Genomic DNA, 17,573 nt, shown 5'->3' with positions numbered 1-17,573 from the left:
TAGAAAAAGCTGACTAAACGCTGATTTCACAGAAGCAGCTTCTGAAGTTATACCCTCAAAGGTTTACCTATTACGCTCCGTACTCAATAATAACCAGGAAGATGAGCTGAAAACTTGATGCGGTGACCTCTTAAACTCGAAAATTATAAATTTCTGCAGATGTTAAATCAAAAACTGTCAGGGCATTGTCAGACTATTTTAGATAATGTGGAAGACTGTGTTAATTACCATCGTTTGTTTTCCTGTTGTATTTACTGAACTAAGCGAAAAATACTACAAATACAAAATAATTAAAACTCACCACAATACCCTTACTGTGAAAGTCTAATTTCATATAACAAAGCATCCTTAACACGAGAATGCCCAAATCATCATGAATTAGCAATATGTAATGCACTTCTGACCTCAAACAGATCAGCGTCTACATGCACTCACAGGCGCACTGAAGTAACATTGGTTCTAGTTGCTCTGAGCACTATGGGACTTACCATCTGAGGTCATCAGTACCCTAGAACTTAGAACTACTTAAACCTAACTAATCTAAGGACGTCACACACATCCACGCCCGAGGCAGGATTCGAACTTGCGACCGAAGCGCCTAGAACCGCTCGGCCACTCTGGCCGGCTGAAGTAACATTACAGGATTATCACAAACCTATGAAAATGTAGCTGTGGAAGCAAACGCATATCAAAATCCTCTTAGCATCTTATTCACAGCACAGTGTTTCAACATAATTGTGTAAACACACATTTAGCACTGTCAGTTCGCCACTGACGGTTAAAACGGGTAATTCGCAACGTAAAAGCTAACATTATGTATATTTCCCACTTGGAACGAGCTTTCTGGGGTCAGAAACATAGATTTTCTAACTTAATATCACCCATTAAATGAGAACCGTTCAGGATATTTAATCTAAATGACAAGAAAATATCAAGTGAATATATTACGCTAATTCTCAGCCCGCTACAGGAAGTAAATTAACGACCGCACTATTGACAAACTTATTAGGAAATGTTGCCAGTTGTCAGGCTAGCGGCAGGAAGAATGTTTCCACAGCTGAGCAGTTTCCTGAAAGCCTCATACTTGCCACTTCAAAGACGTAGAGGAGGCAACCGTAAAGTTAATCAAACGAAAAGGCCAATACATTTCAGTAACTTGGGGCTGGAACTATAGCGTATTGTCGAATAATATTCAGAATCATCAAGTGCAACATCAACACCATAAATTAAGAAAATAGAGAATTATTTGGGTAACCCTTCTTTACAAAAGCTTCGTAATTATTTTCGTTTTTGTGGCTTAAACGTTTGATTACAATGTAATCACTGCTATTACTTTATCAGTAAAAGCTAAATGCATCTGATGAATGGGTTCATCCATATACAGTACACACAAGACAGACAGAAACAAAAATAACAATTAGAGGTCCACCAAGATGAGCACGGCGTGAAGTTTCTAAGCAGTGGCTCGCAGATGGCATTAATTACTCTTAAATTAATTCCTGATGGTTTCATACTAGTGTAACTTACAGACCAACAGAAAATTCTTAGGGTAGTTATCAAGATATAATTATTAGAATAGACTTTTGTTAAATAGTACTCTACTTATGCCTCAATGTGACTTACATGCTGAAAAAAAACTTTTAATAAAAGCACAGCTGGTTTCGTAACTTAAATTATATCGTCAGGCTGAATAAAAGGAAAAAAAGAGACTCTAAACAATATTACGCCAAGATCATATCACTGTGATAAGAAATGTCCGCAAGACTGAATACTTCCTTTAAAATTGGGGGAAGTTCGCAAAAAGCGATAATCATGGATTAAAACACGGCAATAAAACTGGAATCTGATAACAAATGGGACGAGAGAAAAGATTATAAAAAGCACTGGAATTAGGGGAGGGGGCAGAAAGACGAACATAGAGCAGACAGTACCTCAGCTGAGCCCGCGCCGGGACGGAGCTCTGCGGCTGCCATACACGAAGTGAAAGGCTGTCAAAACATAGGCCCCGACGGAAGCGGCGCATGCGTGGATGCATAATAACATTCGGTATACTTTACGTAAACGCTTGGAACCGGGCGCACAAAAATAAACATGCTGATAAAGATTGCAAATGTCAACTTAATAATTCAAGACATAGGTATAAAAGCATAGAACCTGTTTTGGGCCATTTATAAAAGTAACATTTAGAATTAAAATATCTCAAAAATTCTTAAAAAATTAAAAAATCTTAATTTTTTTTCAAAAAGGAGAGTAGCCCTAGTAAAGGCACAAAAGAAAAGAAAGTGGAGAGGGTGAATGAACCTGGCTATACATTTAAGTAATCAAACTTAGCCAAAATGGATTTATACCTTAATTCAGTTACAGAATTAAGTGTTTGGTTTGAAGATTTTCTTAACGCGCGAAAGTTCTCCATCTCTTCCAAGATGTTAAGAACGTTACCTTTGTGTTCGGTATGCAGTATTCTTAAGACCAGATATTACATTGAATACTCAGTGACCTAGTTTCGGATGAATGTGAACTCAAAGCAAACCTGGAACCCGAACCAGAAATATGTTTCTTAAACCTAACTTCAATGGACCTTCCAGTTTGGCCTATATACCTATATAGCAATTACCACAGGTGGTGATGTAAATAAAATGGTTCAAATGGCTCTGAGCACTATGGGACTTAACAACTGTAGTCATCAGTCCCCTAGAACTTAGAACTACTTAAACCTAACTAACCTAAGGACATCACACACATCCATGCCCGAGGCAGGATTCGAACCTGCGACCGTAGTAGTCGCGCGGTTCCGGCCTGAGCGCCTAGAACCGCTAGACCACTGCGGCCGGCCATTAATACTGGGATGTGAATTACCACGTGTATAAGCAAATGGACCGTAGCGGTCGCGCGGCTCCGGACTGAGGTGATGTAAATACCTGACGACATCTTGCTCTCTCGTTTCGTCCTCGCCCTGCGTTTATCCTCAGCCCACTATTCCTAGGAGGGAAATATGCTGGGACAATGTCTTTTGTAGTCAACTGTATACCGACTCTATTTGAAACAGTTCCATAGTACGTAATCATATGATGAGAAACGATTCTAGGGCCAGTCTCCTGCAGGGGACTGCCCTACGGCTCTTTTTTCTTTTTACATTGCCGCGTTTTAATTCATGACAATCACTTTTTGCTAAATTTCTGATTTTGAAGAGTAGTTTGGGATCTGAGTGTAAAATTGGCTTGACCACTATTATTTAGATACTCTGTGTTGCGGATACTTTGTATCACTGTGATAGGGTCATGCTTAATATTGTTTACGGTCTCCTTCTTAATTTTATTCAGATTTGCACCTGAGGATGTAATTTAACTTACTGAACCGGTCGTGTCTTTAATAATGGATATACAACAGCTGCAGCGGCTTTTATTCAATGTGCAAAAGTTTGACTGGAGATTCCTGTCCAGTAAATTATTATGTTCGGGGCTGCCAGGCTCGATAAAAAGGGCATTTTATAAATAATCAAATTTCAAGAATTTTCTTGCAAAAGGGATAGCAAACATTAGGTTTAATAAAATATGTGTAACACATAAGATAACTCCTAACTATGTAAACACATGTTCAGTTGGAATATTTCGCTGTCGGGATCCATGTAACATAGAATTATGTTCTTCAATTTACGAGATGATGTACGAATGCAGTATGTAAAGGAAATTAGTATACTTAAGGATTTGTATGTGTCTCATTCGCTACTTTTTCAGATGCTGAGTGGCAAACTTTTTCTTTGTATCAATGAGCATATTGACATGTATATTCAGCAACTAGGAAAGGGCTTAGCTAGATGCCATCAATACAAACTTAACAGGCTCTTAAGTGTGTCGAAATACCATGGTGAAAATTCTATTGCGTTTTGTGAGTTTCAGTCTGTCCTAAGACGGTAAATCTAACTATGTTCTTTTCTGGCCAGCACTAGATGAACCGGCATAATAAAAGTCTAGTCCATAATTCACACCAGGCTGCATCACAGCAACTGATTGATAGCTTAGTGGCCCATGTTGTGTCAGTCCTAGATGAACGTTTCTTGACCACAGCTCTACGAAATGGAGTGGTGGTGAATTTTATTGAAATTATCTGGTGTCATCCCGATGTTATGGGGTATTATAGTTGGTATTAACAAAAAAATGTCAGACAAGGAGGGCCTTATAGTACTTGCTGATAAATCTAAAGTAGCAGTAATTATTTGTGAAAAGCATTACGTAAGCAAAGTTCACAAGTTCTTTGAAGCCAATAGTATAAAAAAAATTAGATTTAACTTATCCTCTAAATATCTAGCTAGCGTAAAGAAGACTTCGAGAGCTTTAAAAATTTCCCCTGATCAGTATAAAAGATGTACTTTGGTATCTATGAATGCCAGTGCCCCCAGATTACTTGGAGTTGTAAAGTTACATAAACCTGGGTTTCCTATCCGTTCGATTGTTAACGAAAAAGTGGACCAGATTATCGCATTGAAGTTTTTTTTGCCGAGTATTTAGGAAAAAATTTTAAACACCCGGATCATCTCAGTATCCCTGATAGAGAGGAATTGGTTAGCAAACTTCCCTCCATGGTCTCATTAGATGTCAATAACATATATTACATATCCCATGGATCTAGTTAAAAATACTGTTAGGGACAATCTGGAGCATTATAGTGATAGACCGCTAGAGGAGGTGGAGGATGTCTTGCAGTATTGGATTTAGTTTTAAATTTCAACTGTTTTTAGGTTGGTGATGGTGTCTGCGCTCAGAACTATGGCCTGACTGTGGGTTCCCCTTCGCCATTTTGTTTGGCAATTTTTTTATGACAAATCGAGAACCTAGGATTTCCATTGAGATACCTGTGTACTACAGTAAATTCCTTGTATGGTCACGCTATATTCATGACATCTTTCTTTTATATAGCGGTTGCTATACAGTGTCACGATGTCCTCCCTCATCTTAATGGTTTCAATGAGCATGTCCAATTCACAATCGCACATTGTGTAAATGGGACTTTACCATTTAGGGATGTATCGGTCACTGTGTCAAGGAATTCTTTTGATTATGACATTTATAGGAAACCAGCAACCACAGATTTGGTTGTTCAAAGATCTTCTTCCCACCCTGTACAGCATAAAAGGCAGCTTTATAGCCGGTCAATGCTATATAGATTACATAATGCCCCATTATCTAAAATAGTATATGAACGTGAATATAGGGTCACCAAATTCATAGCACGATTCAATGGCTACCACGCTGATTTCGTCCCTAATATTAACAAGAGCCTTTAAAAAAGCAAAATGAAAAGAGCCGTAGGACAGCTCACCCCCAGGGTCAACAGGATACATCTACATTTCTCCTCGTGCAGGAGGAGACCGTTTCTTCGAAAGTTATTGTTCCAGTACATTTCCTTCCTAGCGTTCCTGCGAAAAGATGGAAAATAAGGACACATGTCGAAGGCAGTGTCGTAGACGACACTTAGCGAAAAAACTGTTTCTCCCCTTATAAATCAGGTCCATTTGGTTTACATACATAACACACACCAGCGCACATTAGCGCTGTGCCGGCATTGGTGGCCGCACGTTTCTAGGCGCTTCAGTCCGGAACCGCACGACTCCTACGGTCGCAGGTTCGAATCCTGCCTCGGGCATGGATGTGTGTGATGTCCTTAGCTTAATTAGGTTTAAGTAGTTCTAAGTCTAGAGGACTGATGACCTCAGATCTTCAGTCCCATAGTGCTCAGAGCCATTTGAACCATTTGAACCAAATGCTAGCCCAGCCCGACAGCGCTTAACTTCGGTGATCTGACGGGAACCGGTGTTACCACTGCGGCAAGTCCGTTGGCCAAACTTCTTTATAGTGGTGCTTAATACGTAAATGTATAGATAACATATTTTTATATTTTCCTTTTTTGTTTGTCCTCTTATTTTATTATTTTTAGTGGGAGGTCTCCCCCAGAATGCTGAAGCAGAAAAAAACGACAAGACTGAAAAACTTTGCAAAATTGTAGCTCTAGATTTGAATTTATTGAAGACGAACCTCACGTGCACTCATCGAGAATATATTTAAGGACACTCGCGGAAAAAGAGAGAGCAGACACAGCAATGTTAGCTCTTAAGAATCATAGTGAAAATGCGTTTCAAAAAGAAGTTGAATTAACTTGGTTTTCCAAATGTAAATGGGAAAATTGAATTTTAGGTCCCTATTCCATAAATTCTGGTTTTACCAGCTGCAGTTATAAGGTCGAATTACTTGCGTATTCTCATTCTGAGCAACATATTCTTTGTTTTTGCTATACATGAATCATTTATTTGTTACTCACACAAATACTACCAACATTGGAGCCGGCCGGCGTGGCCGAGCGGTTCAAGGCGCTACAGACTGGAACCGCGCCACCGCTACAGTCGTAAGTTCGAATCCTGCCTCGGGCATGGTTGTGTGTGATGTCCTTAGGTTAGTTAGGTTTAAGTAGTTCTAAGTTCTAGAGGACTGATGTCATCAGATGTTAAGTCCCATAGTGCTCAGATCCATTTTTGAACCAACATTGGAGTTTTGTAAAAAAAAGTTGAATAACCTTTTAAAAACACTAGAGTTAATAAAAATGAACGTAAAGAAAATAAAGGTAGCTCATCTGATAAGTGAACTGTCCGCGAAAAACAAGGTTCCTGGTTCGAGTCTCGGTCCGGCACATACGTTTAATCTACCAGGAAGCGCACATTTAACGGCAGAGTGAAAGATTCATTCAGAAGTATCTTTGTACCGCTCTTAACTTTACGTTCTGCAGCAGAGATGAAAGATGCTAAACTGTCAACTGCAGAGATGAGAGATGTGTGTTGGTCATTTGCAGCGGGGGACCTGGCGGCGCAGAGGGTGGAGCTGTGCGAGAGGGAGAAGTACCTGCCGTGCCTCAACATGGCTCGCCCTCTACTCACGCAGGCCCACCTCGTCTTCCCGGACAACAAGCGCGACATAGACGAGATGTGCAAGTGAGTAGAGCAACATCCACTTTGTAGGAGACGACTCTGGTGAAGAATAATAACATCACAGAATGTTAACATTAGTTATCACGCTTCCGTAACAACTATTGATCCTTTTTCACTCGCTTTTCCAGCTCCCTAGGCACGCACACACACACACACACACACACACACACACACATGTAACCACCTCTGTTAGGAGGCAGCAGTAGTGCTGTGCAGTTGGTGCAATGGATAGCATTTTCTTTTAGCATACGGGATGTCGGGGTTCGATTCTTGGCTGAGGCGTATTTGTTTTCATTTGCCAATTTCATTCTGCCATGTAATATTGTAGTATACACCGTTTTAAGCCACATGTATCCGAATTTTACAAAGTATGTCTCTGGAAATTATTTGCAAAGCACTTTGCTAGCCCTACTGGTGACATAGGCTATAACGAAATGTAATGGACTTGAATGTGGCAAGAATAATACTTGGTACTAATCGATGGCACCATTGGGGGAGGGTACACAGAAAACAAGTTTGGAATCTAGTAGATGCAGTGGTGTGAAACAATTCACGTCCACAACGCACAAAAGGCTTCTTTAAAAGCTGACCAGTGAAAATTATTGTACTTCCATTTCTGTGTTCTTAGTATGTATGTGCAAATGTTTTGTAGAATACCCCCTGTTATCACTGTATGGCGATTAAGACAGCAGATATCGTACCACGCAGACCACATTTAGCAAATGAATACAAATATGCCTCGACCCAAAATCGAACCCTCAACCTCCTATATATTTATAGTTCGAGTGCCCGAATTTTTCTGGGTGTTACAAAAAGGTACGGCCAAACTTTCAGGAAACATTCCTCACGCACAAAGAAAGAAAATATGTTATGTGGACATGTGTCCGGAAACGCTTACTTTCCATGTTAGAGCTCATTTTATTACTTCTCTTCAAATCACATTAATCATGGAATGGAAACACACAGCAACAGAACGTACCAGCGTGACTTCAAACACTTTGTTACAGGAAATGTTCAAAATGTCCTCCGTTAGCGAGGATACATGCATCCACCCTCCGTCGCATGGAATCCCTGATGCGCTGATGCAGCCCTCGAGAATGGCGTATTGTATCACAGCCGTCCACAATACGAGCACGAGGAGACTCTACATTTGGTACCGGGGTTGCGTAGACAAGAGCTTTCAAATGCCCCCATAAATGAAAGTCAAGAGGGTTGAGGTCAGGAGAGCGTGGAGGCCATGGAATTGCTCCGCCTCTACCAATCCATCGGTCACCGAATCTGTTGTTGAGAAGCGTACGAACACTTCCACTGAAATGTCCAGGAACTCCATCGTGCATGAACCATATGTTGCGTCGTACTTGTAAAGGCACATGTTCTAGCAACACAGGTAGAATATCCCGTATGAAATCATGATAACGTGCTCCATTGAGCGTAGGTGGAAGAACATGGGGCCCAATCAAGACATCACCAACAATGCCTGCCCAAACGTTCACAGAAAATCTGTGTTGATGACGTGATTGCACAATTGCGTGCGGATTCTCGTCACCCCACACATGTTGATTGTGAAAATTTACAATTTGAGAACATTTGCACTGAAATGTGGATTGACACATTGCTGGATGAACCATTCGCAGAAGTGTACCCGTGGAGGCCAATCAGCTGCTGATAGTGCCTGCACACGCTGTACGTGGTACGGAAACAACTGGTTCTCCCGTAGCACTCTCCATACAGTGACGTGGTCAACGTTACCTTGTACAGCAGCAACTTCTCTGACGCTGACATTAGGGTTATCGTCAACTGCACGAAGAATTGCCTCGTCCATTGCAGGTGTCCTCGTCGTTCTAGGTCTTCTCCAGTCGCGAGTCATAGGCTGGAATATTCCGTGCTCCCTTAGACGCCGATCAATTGCTTCGAACGTCTTCCTGTCGGGACACCTTCGTTCTGGAAATCTGTCTCGATACAAACGTACCACGCCACGGCTATTGCCCCGTGCTAATCCATACATCAAATGGCCATCTGCCAGCTCCGCATTTGTAAACATTGCACTGACTGCAAAACCACGTTCGTGATGAACACTAACGTGTTGATGCTACGTACTGATGTGTTTGATGCTAGTACTGTAGAGCAATGAGTCGCATGTCAACACAAGCACCGAAGTCTATATTACCTTCCTTCAATTGGGCCAACTGGCGGTGAATCGAGAATGTACAGTACATACTGACGAAACTAAAATGAACTCTAACATGGAAATTAAGCGTTTCCGGACACATGTCCTCATAACATCTTTTCTTTATTTGTGTGTGAGGAATGTTTCCTGAAAGTTTGGCCGTACCTTTTTGTAACACCCTGTATACAGGGTGTCCCAGCTATCTTGTCCACCCAAAATATCTCTGGAAAAATAACAGCTATTGGAAAACGACTTTCACCGGTATCAGTGCAGGGCTGGGGCCCATGAATGTACATATTTGGAAACATTCTAAAACGAAAGCATATGTGCTTTTAACACAAACTCATGTTTTTTTTAAATGGACCTCCTATATTTTTTCTTCAACAATCCATAGCGTGACAAAGCACATACACAATGGCTTTGATTGCATCGCAATATTCCCATACATCCCGAGATATTGAGACGCGAAGTTGACGCTTGAAACACCCGACATGCGCTGCTAGCGCACGCCCTGGTAGGTGGATTGGACGAGGTGGCCCAGTTAGGTGGCCTGCCCGATCTCCGGACCTTACACCGCTGGATTATTTTCTTTGGGGAGCAGTGAAGGATGCTGTTTACCAACATGAACCAACAACACCAGAGGACATGAAGCAACGCATTATTGCTGCTTGTACAGCCATCAAAGAGGAAACAGTAGCACGAAGTAGGGCATCCTTCATCTGCAGAGTGACCCTATGTATGCAAGCCAATGGGCATCACTTTGAGCATGAGATGTGAACGCTATGTTTAGTATGTAGTGCTGGTATCACAGTGGACGTTTCTACAAAGGGCCATTTTACCCAGTGATGTTAAGAAACATTTGTTTGCAACAATTTGTCATTTAACGCATTAGATAAACATAACATTGATAATTATGTGATAATAAAACTAATTGGTTAAACACGTTTACATTCATCTTCTATGTCCTACCTGAACTTCCCAAATCAAAACATTTTTACCTAAACAACGGTAAAACTTTTAGTTCACTTGCTCGTTTCACTAAAACCATCAACATGAATTTTACTACTACGAGTGAATGATTAACTGTCACTAGCGCTAGATCTACAGTAAAGTAAAGTTTTAACGTTGACCGGCATTACCTTTTTAGTAACGGATTAACGATAAGCGAAGTTAACTTTGTGACTAACGTTGCGGTACACAGATATGTTACAGAACCGCATCACCCCTAGCCTATGGGATAAATACCTGCTGGAATGTACGACGTTAATGCAGGATGGCAGCAGACCGTATTATTCGTTTCGGACCTCTTGATAAGTATGGAAGTGTGATTACGCATGTCAATCACATCGCGATTACGGGCAGCATGGGGTTCACGCCTGAGCCTCAGGACGTGCGCTAGCAGCGCATGTCGGGTGTTTCAAGCGTCAACTTCGCGTCTTAATATCTCGGGATGTAATGGGAATATTGCGATGCAATCAACGCCATTGTGTATGTGCTTTGTCATGCTATGGATTGCTGAAGGAAAAATATAGGAGGTCCATTTAAAAAAAACATAAGTTTGTGTTAAAAAACACATATGCTTTCGTTTTAGAATGTTTCCAAATATGTACATTCATGGGCCCCAGCCCTACGTTGATACTGGTGAAAGTCGTTTTCCAATAGCTGTTATTGTTCCATTCATGGGCCCCAGCCCTACGTTGATACCGGTGAAAGTCGTTTTCCAATAGCTGTTGTTGTTCCAGAGATATTTTAGGTGGACAAGATAGCTGGGACACCCTGTATATATATAGGGTGAAGAAAAATTCGGGCACTCGAACTTCGCAGCGCGATTCCTCGCATACTAGCAATACAAAAATGTCTCTCATAAAATTTCGTCATGCGCATATTTCCGTCAATAAATGGGCGTTAAATACTGGCAATCTCGAAACACTGTAATCACATGTACGGTAACTACCTCTGTTAGGAAGTAGTAGTAGTGCTGTGCAGTTGGTGCAATGGATAGCATTTTCGGTTAGCATACGGGATGTCGGGGTTCGTTTCTTGTCCGAGGCGTATTTGTTTTTATTTGCCAATTTCATTCTGCTACTTAATACTGTAGTATACACCGTTTTTAAGCCACATGTACCCGACTTTTACATAGTACGTGTCTGGAAATTATTTGCAAAGCACATTGCTAGCCCTACCGGTGACGTAAGGCTACAACGAAATGTAATGGACTTTAATGTGGCAAGAATAATACTTGGTACTAATCGATAGAACCATTGGGGGAGGGTACACAGAAAACAAGTTTGGAATCTAGTAGATGCAGTGGTGTAAAACAATTCACGTCCACAACGCACAAAAGGTTTCTTTAAAAGCTGACCAGTGAAAATGATTGTACTTCCATTTCTGTGTTCTTAGTATGTAAGTGCATATGTTTTGTAGAATACCCACTGTTATCACTGTATGGCGATTAAGACAGTAGATATCGTACCACTCAGACCACGTTTAGCAAATGAATACAAATATGCCTCGACCCAAAATCGAACCCTCGACCTCCTGCATGCTAACTCAAAACGTTATCCACTGCACCAACTGCACAGCCCTGACTGACAACGGTAGTCACCGTACATGTGATTACGGTGTTGCCAGACTGACACTCTTGAATGTAAATTTACTGGAAGAAATATGCACAGGACGAAATTTTTTGAGCGACATTTTTGTGAGGAATCGCGTCGCAAAGTCCGAGTGTGCAAATTTTTCCTCACCCTTTGTGTGTACATATATCGATGATTCAGCTAAGCTGTTAACCTCAGACATTTCCGGAACTGTTTGAGCGGTCGTTGATGAGACACTGTTGGTAGCCCTTTGGCTGAGCTGGGCGGTCAGTTGCTCAACACTTGCTCGTCTATTCGGCCGTACACATCTCCGCATCCGTCATTCACATCTGTCATCTATGGCCAGTGGTGCACCACAGTTGCCTCGCCGCTGGTTTTGGATAGCGCCATTTTGCCATGCGCAGTATACTTTAACCACGGCGCCACGCGAATAGCTTTCAAAATTAGCCTTTTCGGAAATGCTTCCAACCTTAGTTCTAAAAACCAGGATCATGCCTTTGTGAACGTTAGATAAATGGTTCCGTTTCCACATTACGACAACGATCGCACTGTTTTCCGCGTCCCCCTGACGCGCTTTATATGTCCACCTCTGATAGTCCTTCCACCTGCAGTCTGGGTTTGGTTATTGCACGTTGACGTCGAAGATAGCTACTGGTCACTTTGGTGTGACTGGACCATGTAGTTTCAGAGAAATTATAATAATTAGAACTTAAGATTTATATGTTTAGAAGAGATAACTGATTGCGTTGAGGTGAATCATGATTTTTAGGCTTCCGTACCTCAATCGGTAGAAATCACTTTGTTGTCCATCCATCTGCCAGCCTATTAAGACTGTTTATCAGGAACGGGTGGAAGTCTAGAGTTGAAGTTAATCGGGTACTTCCCATTGATTTAGAATCATGAAATTTGGCGACGAGTAAGGTTTCACAGTACAAGTAAAGGCAAAAGTCGAAAAACTATTAATTTGTAACCATGTCGCAAGAAGTTCGTTTTGCCATTTGTTGTCCGTCTGTCCGTCCATACGCCTATCCGCATGTTAAGACCCCTTTTTTTCGGGAACGGGTAGAGATATCAAGTTGAAATTTATGTAAAATACTAAGATCAAAGGACATATGGTGCTGTAAGAATTTTAAGCCTCTAAGTCAATGCAATCAAAAGACACGGCGGTTTATGTCACGTAGTTTGACAGTCACAAATTGACTCGTCAAAACTTGTGGATGATCTATCTATATACTTACGAGGGTTGGTTCAAATGGTTCTGAGCACTATGGGACTTAACATCTGAGGTCATCAGTCCACTAGAACTTAGAACTAATTAAACCTAACTAACCTAAGGACATCACACACATCCTGCCCGAGGCAGGATTGAAACCTGCGACCGTAGCGGTCGCGCGGTTCCAGACTGAAGCGCCTAGAACCGCTCGGCGACAGCGGCCGGCATGAGAGACTATTGTACCTAATAAATCACCTGTAAACGTGCTGACAACATATTTTCATTAAATACTAGAAAAGTTAAATAACCTTGTTGAGTCCGTCATTGCAACAAGCATGAATTACATTTGTTATTAATGTGTGGTTCTTTTACAACGAATTTTCATCTAGCGTCCTTGAAGCTTCCAACGAATAGACAGAGAATCTGCATCGTAATCAATACGGAGCCGATGCCACAGTCCATTATTGTAGCTATATTTTTCTGTGATTAAGAAGACTAAAAATTCTGACGACTTCTTCCACTGTCTTCTTCCACTCATCATTACATCCTTTTTATTCCACTTATATATTTATCAAAGACTGATAATGAGAACTTTCGGCATCTAAGTCTACACACTACATTACGAGGGTTGGAACTTAAATAGTGGCAACTATTTATTCACAACTAATACAGAATAGTTACATGTTTGCACCTCCTTCAAAGTAGTCACCTGCGTTGTGCAGAACCCTTTGGCAGCGATGAGGAAGGCGTAGTATACCGTTAGAAGAGCCTGTTCTGTTGATGGTGCGAATGGAGCTGTCTACTGCCTGTCGAATTCCCGGAACAGTTCTGAAGCGAATGCCACGAAGTGGTTTCTTCATCTTCGGAATCAAATCAAAGTCACAAGGACTTAAGTCCGGGGAGTATGGTGGGTGGTACAGTACTTCACAGTCCCATCGACCGAACAGAGCAGCCACAGCTTGCGCTGTATGCGCCCGCGCATTGTCGTGCAAAATGATGGGTAGGTTGCGCAGAAAGTGTCGCCGCTTCTTTCGCAAAGCTGGTCGCAGACGATACTCCAGAAACGAACAGTAATACTGTGCACTGGCGGTCTGCCGTGGAGGATAACACTATCACAGCCGTACACGAGAATCACCATAACTTTCACCATACTGGTGCTCTGACGCACTTTCGACTTTCGCGGCGACCCATAACGACGCCATTCGTTGGATTGGCGTTGCAGTTCTGGCTCGTACGATGTGGCCCATGTCTCATCCAGTGTTACGATACGGCGTAAGAAAGCCTCTCCTTCGCGCTCATAGTGCTCCAAGTGCATCTGAGCAGCATCGTAACTCATCAATTTATGCATTTCCGTCAAGTCATGCGGAACCCATAATGATGCAATTTTTCGCATACCCAGGCGTTCCTTCAGGATATGAAGCACAGTCGTATGCGCTAAACCGGTTTCGTGGGCGAGCTCACGAATCGTATGACGTACGGCGTCAATCACTGTCCACTAACGCAGCAACAGCATGCACATCTTCTTCAGAGACGCTAGGACGATCTGTCCGATGCATGTCTGCCACAGTTTGCCGACGTTCGTTGAAGGCTTTTACCCAACGTGCCACTGTTCTGTACGGCAATACCGATTCCCCGCACGGCTCTTAAAGACCTTCATGACACTGTCGTGCTGTACAACCTCTGGCACATTCAATCTTGATCCAACTCTGTTGCTCCTGTTTCAAAAACATAGTGACACCGTTACGTTAGACAAGTGACTGTGTTTCCCTCGACTGTGCGCTCGCCGGTGACGTGGGAAGGGCGAGTCCATTTGCTCGGAGGTAAGGTAGGTATGTCAACAACGTGTGCTATCAGCGACAATAGTAGATTCCATTGCGTAGTGTCTCCACAGCAGTGTTGCCACTATTTAAGTTCCAACCTACGTAATTAAGTTTGTACAGAACCCTTAGAGCATGAGTCATACACGCTCTTGTCCGGGTTCTTTAAATATTTTCGAATTGTAGGGCAATACCTGCGGAAAAATGTAAATGTTAGCTGTAATTTTCTCGACAGTTGCTGTACTTTTTTCATTTGCGCAATTTATTCTCCCTACTTCACATTTCTTGAACTTTTTTATAATGTTTGCAAATACAGATCGTTAGGACTTAACTTGATCTGTATGTTTATCAATATACAACCGCACAGCCGCTCTTACAGTTTGGCGACATTCGTCGTAAACGTAAACCGTATCAAATTATTTCGACTGTCTTGTGCATTGCGGAAGTCTGAATACCTTCACGAGCAAGTTGTATCGTCACTGTAACACCAGAGCACAGACTGATAGGCTTCGAGAGAACAGGTGAGCATACAAACCGTATCTGGGTTACATGTCTGCTTTACGTAGGCTACAGTAGGGCAGAAGTTTGTGGGATCTCTTCTCGTGAGAGAGGGAGAGAAGTTGTTACTACTTGATCAAGTTTCACACAAATTGTATTGCTGAAGTCCTCTTAGAACACTCTCTCCTCTAATACTTTCATTTAAAAAAAAACAAAAACAAAGTCCGTGTCATAATAATTTACTCGATCTTGGTATATTTGGAGGAGCCTGTCGTAGCTGTCCCACCCTCTTTTAGAACAAACTGTATAATAGTTCAAAATGGTTCAAATGGTTCTGAGCACTATGGGACTTAACATCTGAGGTCATCAGTCCCCTAGAACTTAGAACTACTTAAACCTAACCAACCTAAGGACATCACACACATCCATGCCCGAAGCAGGAGTCGAACCTGCGACCGTAGCAATCGCGCGGTTCCGGACTGAAGCGCCTAGAACCTCTCGGCCACCACGGCCGGCTGTATAACAAAATGGCTCTGAGCACTATGGGACTTAACATCCATGGTCATCAGTCCCCTAGAACTTAGAACTACTTAAACTTAACTAACCTAAGGACATCACACAACAGCCAGTCATCACGAGGCAGAGATAATCCCTAACCCCGCCGGGAATCGAACCCAGGGGCTGGATAACAGTGACACTTCGTTCTTAGATATACGCCTGAACCGATGCTAAAATTCATTGTCATCATCAGTTCTATTATAAAATTCATTTCAAACTGAGGAATAAATTAAGTGATTAAAATCTAAAATGATGCACCAGATTTATGTTGTTACATGACCTATTAAAGTGAATAACTGGGCCACAACGGGAAAATGTTTCAGTCTCATTCTTAGAAATCTGGGGACAAAGTCAGACACTATACAAAATTTTAAAGTATGTTTCATTCATTTCGTAAAGTGTTTTGAGAGCTCGTGCCTTGCCAGCAAACTAATTGCATTCGTTCGAATGGTGAAGCTCTTATTCTTTTGTGTGATATCACATTACAGCCACCGCATTGCTAGTGTCATGCTATACGTTACGAAGCTGCGATCTAATTGAAGGCATTTTGAACTCATTTCTTTACAGTGCTCTGGATGGATTGAGATACGCCACGGCTGGGTCTTTACCAGCCGTAGCTCCGAACGTTGTTGCTCTCACTGACGCACGGCGGTCTGCCTTAGCAACACTCCGATACAATCCAAAAAGACAGCATATTTTGTTATTCGGTGTAAACTACGAGTTTATTTCCCTGTATCTCCATATATTAATGTAACCATCTGAAGTGTATAACTCTATCCCTTACCTTTATTGTACTTGGAGAGAATCTTGGATGATTTGCACTTGTAATGAAAGGACTGTAACCGTCTGAAGCAATCGGGGCGCTCGCGCGTTTCATCTGCTCCTCTGACCCAAGACTACAAAACAGAATCCATAAACTCTTTCGACAGGCGAATCCTGAGGACACATCCATGGAAAGTAAGAGGAAGGGCCACTCCCGATGGAGGTTCCAGTCCTCCCTCGGGCATGGGTGTGTGTGCTGTTCTTAGCATAAGTTAGTTTAACTTAGTTTAAGTAGTGTGTAAGTCTAGGGGCCCTTAGGAATTCACACACATTGAACATTTTGTAAAAGGAAGGAGGACTATAGTAACATTCTGTCTACGACGAAGTCGTTTGAGATGAAGCACTTACTCAGATTAGGCACAGAGGGAAAATAAGACGGACATGTCTGTTTCAAATTAATCATCTTGAAGTTCGCGTTGAGGAATTTAAGCAAGGAAGTCGGAATCCTGATTTATCACGTGTTGACAGGTACTGAAACTGCCCGGATAGCCACACGCGTTAGCACGCCGCTTCCGAGATTTGTGAAGGCGCGGCGGCCGCGGATCGAATCTGCTCGGTGTACCGACGTACCGGTCAGCCTGTATGCGGTGATTACGCAATTTGCCATGTGCGAGTAGGTGGATACCGGGCTGGTACCCACGTCACACTTCAGTTAGACGCTCCTCAGACATTTACAACGCGTTCGCACACTTTCAAGGGGACCATCACTAGACACAGACACAGACAGCTGGTGTACATAAAGTCCGCCCCGGGGGAGCGGTGGTGACAGGACGGCCATCTGTCCACCCTCTGGGCTAACATTGCAAAATCGTAACATGCAGACCCCGTGAAGATACGATATGAAATCTAGGAAAAAGAAGTGACAAGAAGTACTAAATTCACCCCAAAAAGTGATAACGCTCAGCCACGCTGCTCGTCCCTCGTCTTG

General features: G+C 42.3%; 1 protein-coding gene across 1 annotated transcript in view; it reads left to right on the top strand.

The window, feature by feature from the left end:
* The window catches only part of LOC124722560, a 459,722-nt gene that overhangs the window by 262,304 nt on the left and 179,845 nt on the right, over nucleotides 1-17,573 (top strand). The window contains exon 3 of the mRNA XM_047247700.1: nucleotides 6,838-6,976. Within this exon, the coding sequence (XP_047103656.1) occupies nucleotides 6,838-6,976 (139 nt within the window). The remainder of the gene's footprint in view (nucleotides 1-6,837; nucleotides 6,977-17,573) is intronic.

This window comes from Schistocerca piceifrons, chromosome X, assembly GCF_021461385.2.
Source record: "Schistocerca piceifrons isolate TAMUIC-IGC-003096 chromosome X, iqSchPice1.1, whole genome shotgun sequence".
NCBI classification, from domain to species: Eukaryota; Metazoa; Arthropoda; class Insecta; order Orthoptera; family Acrididae; genus Schistocerca; species Schistocerca piceifrons.
This window is presented reverse-complemented; position numbering and strand designations above follow the sequence as displayed.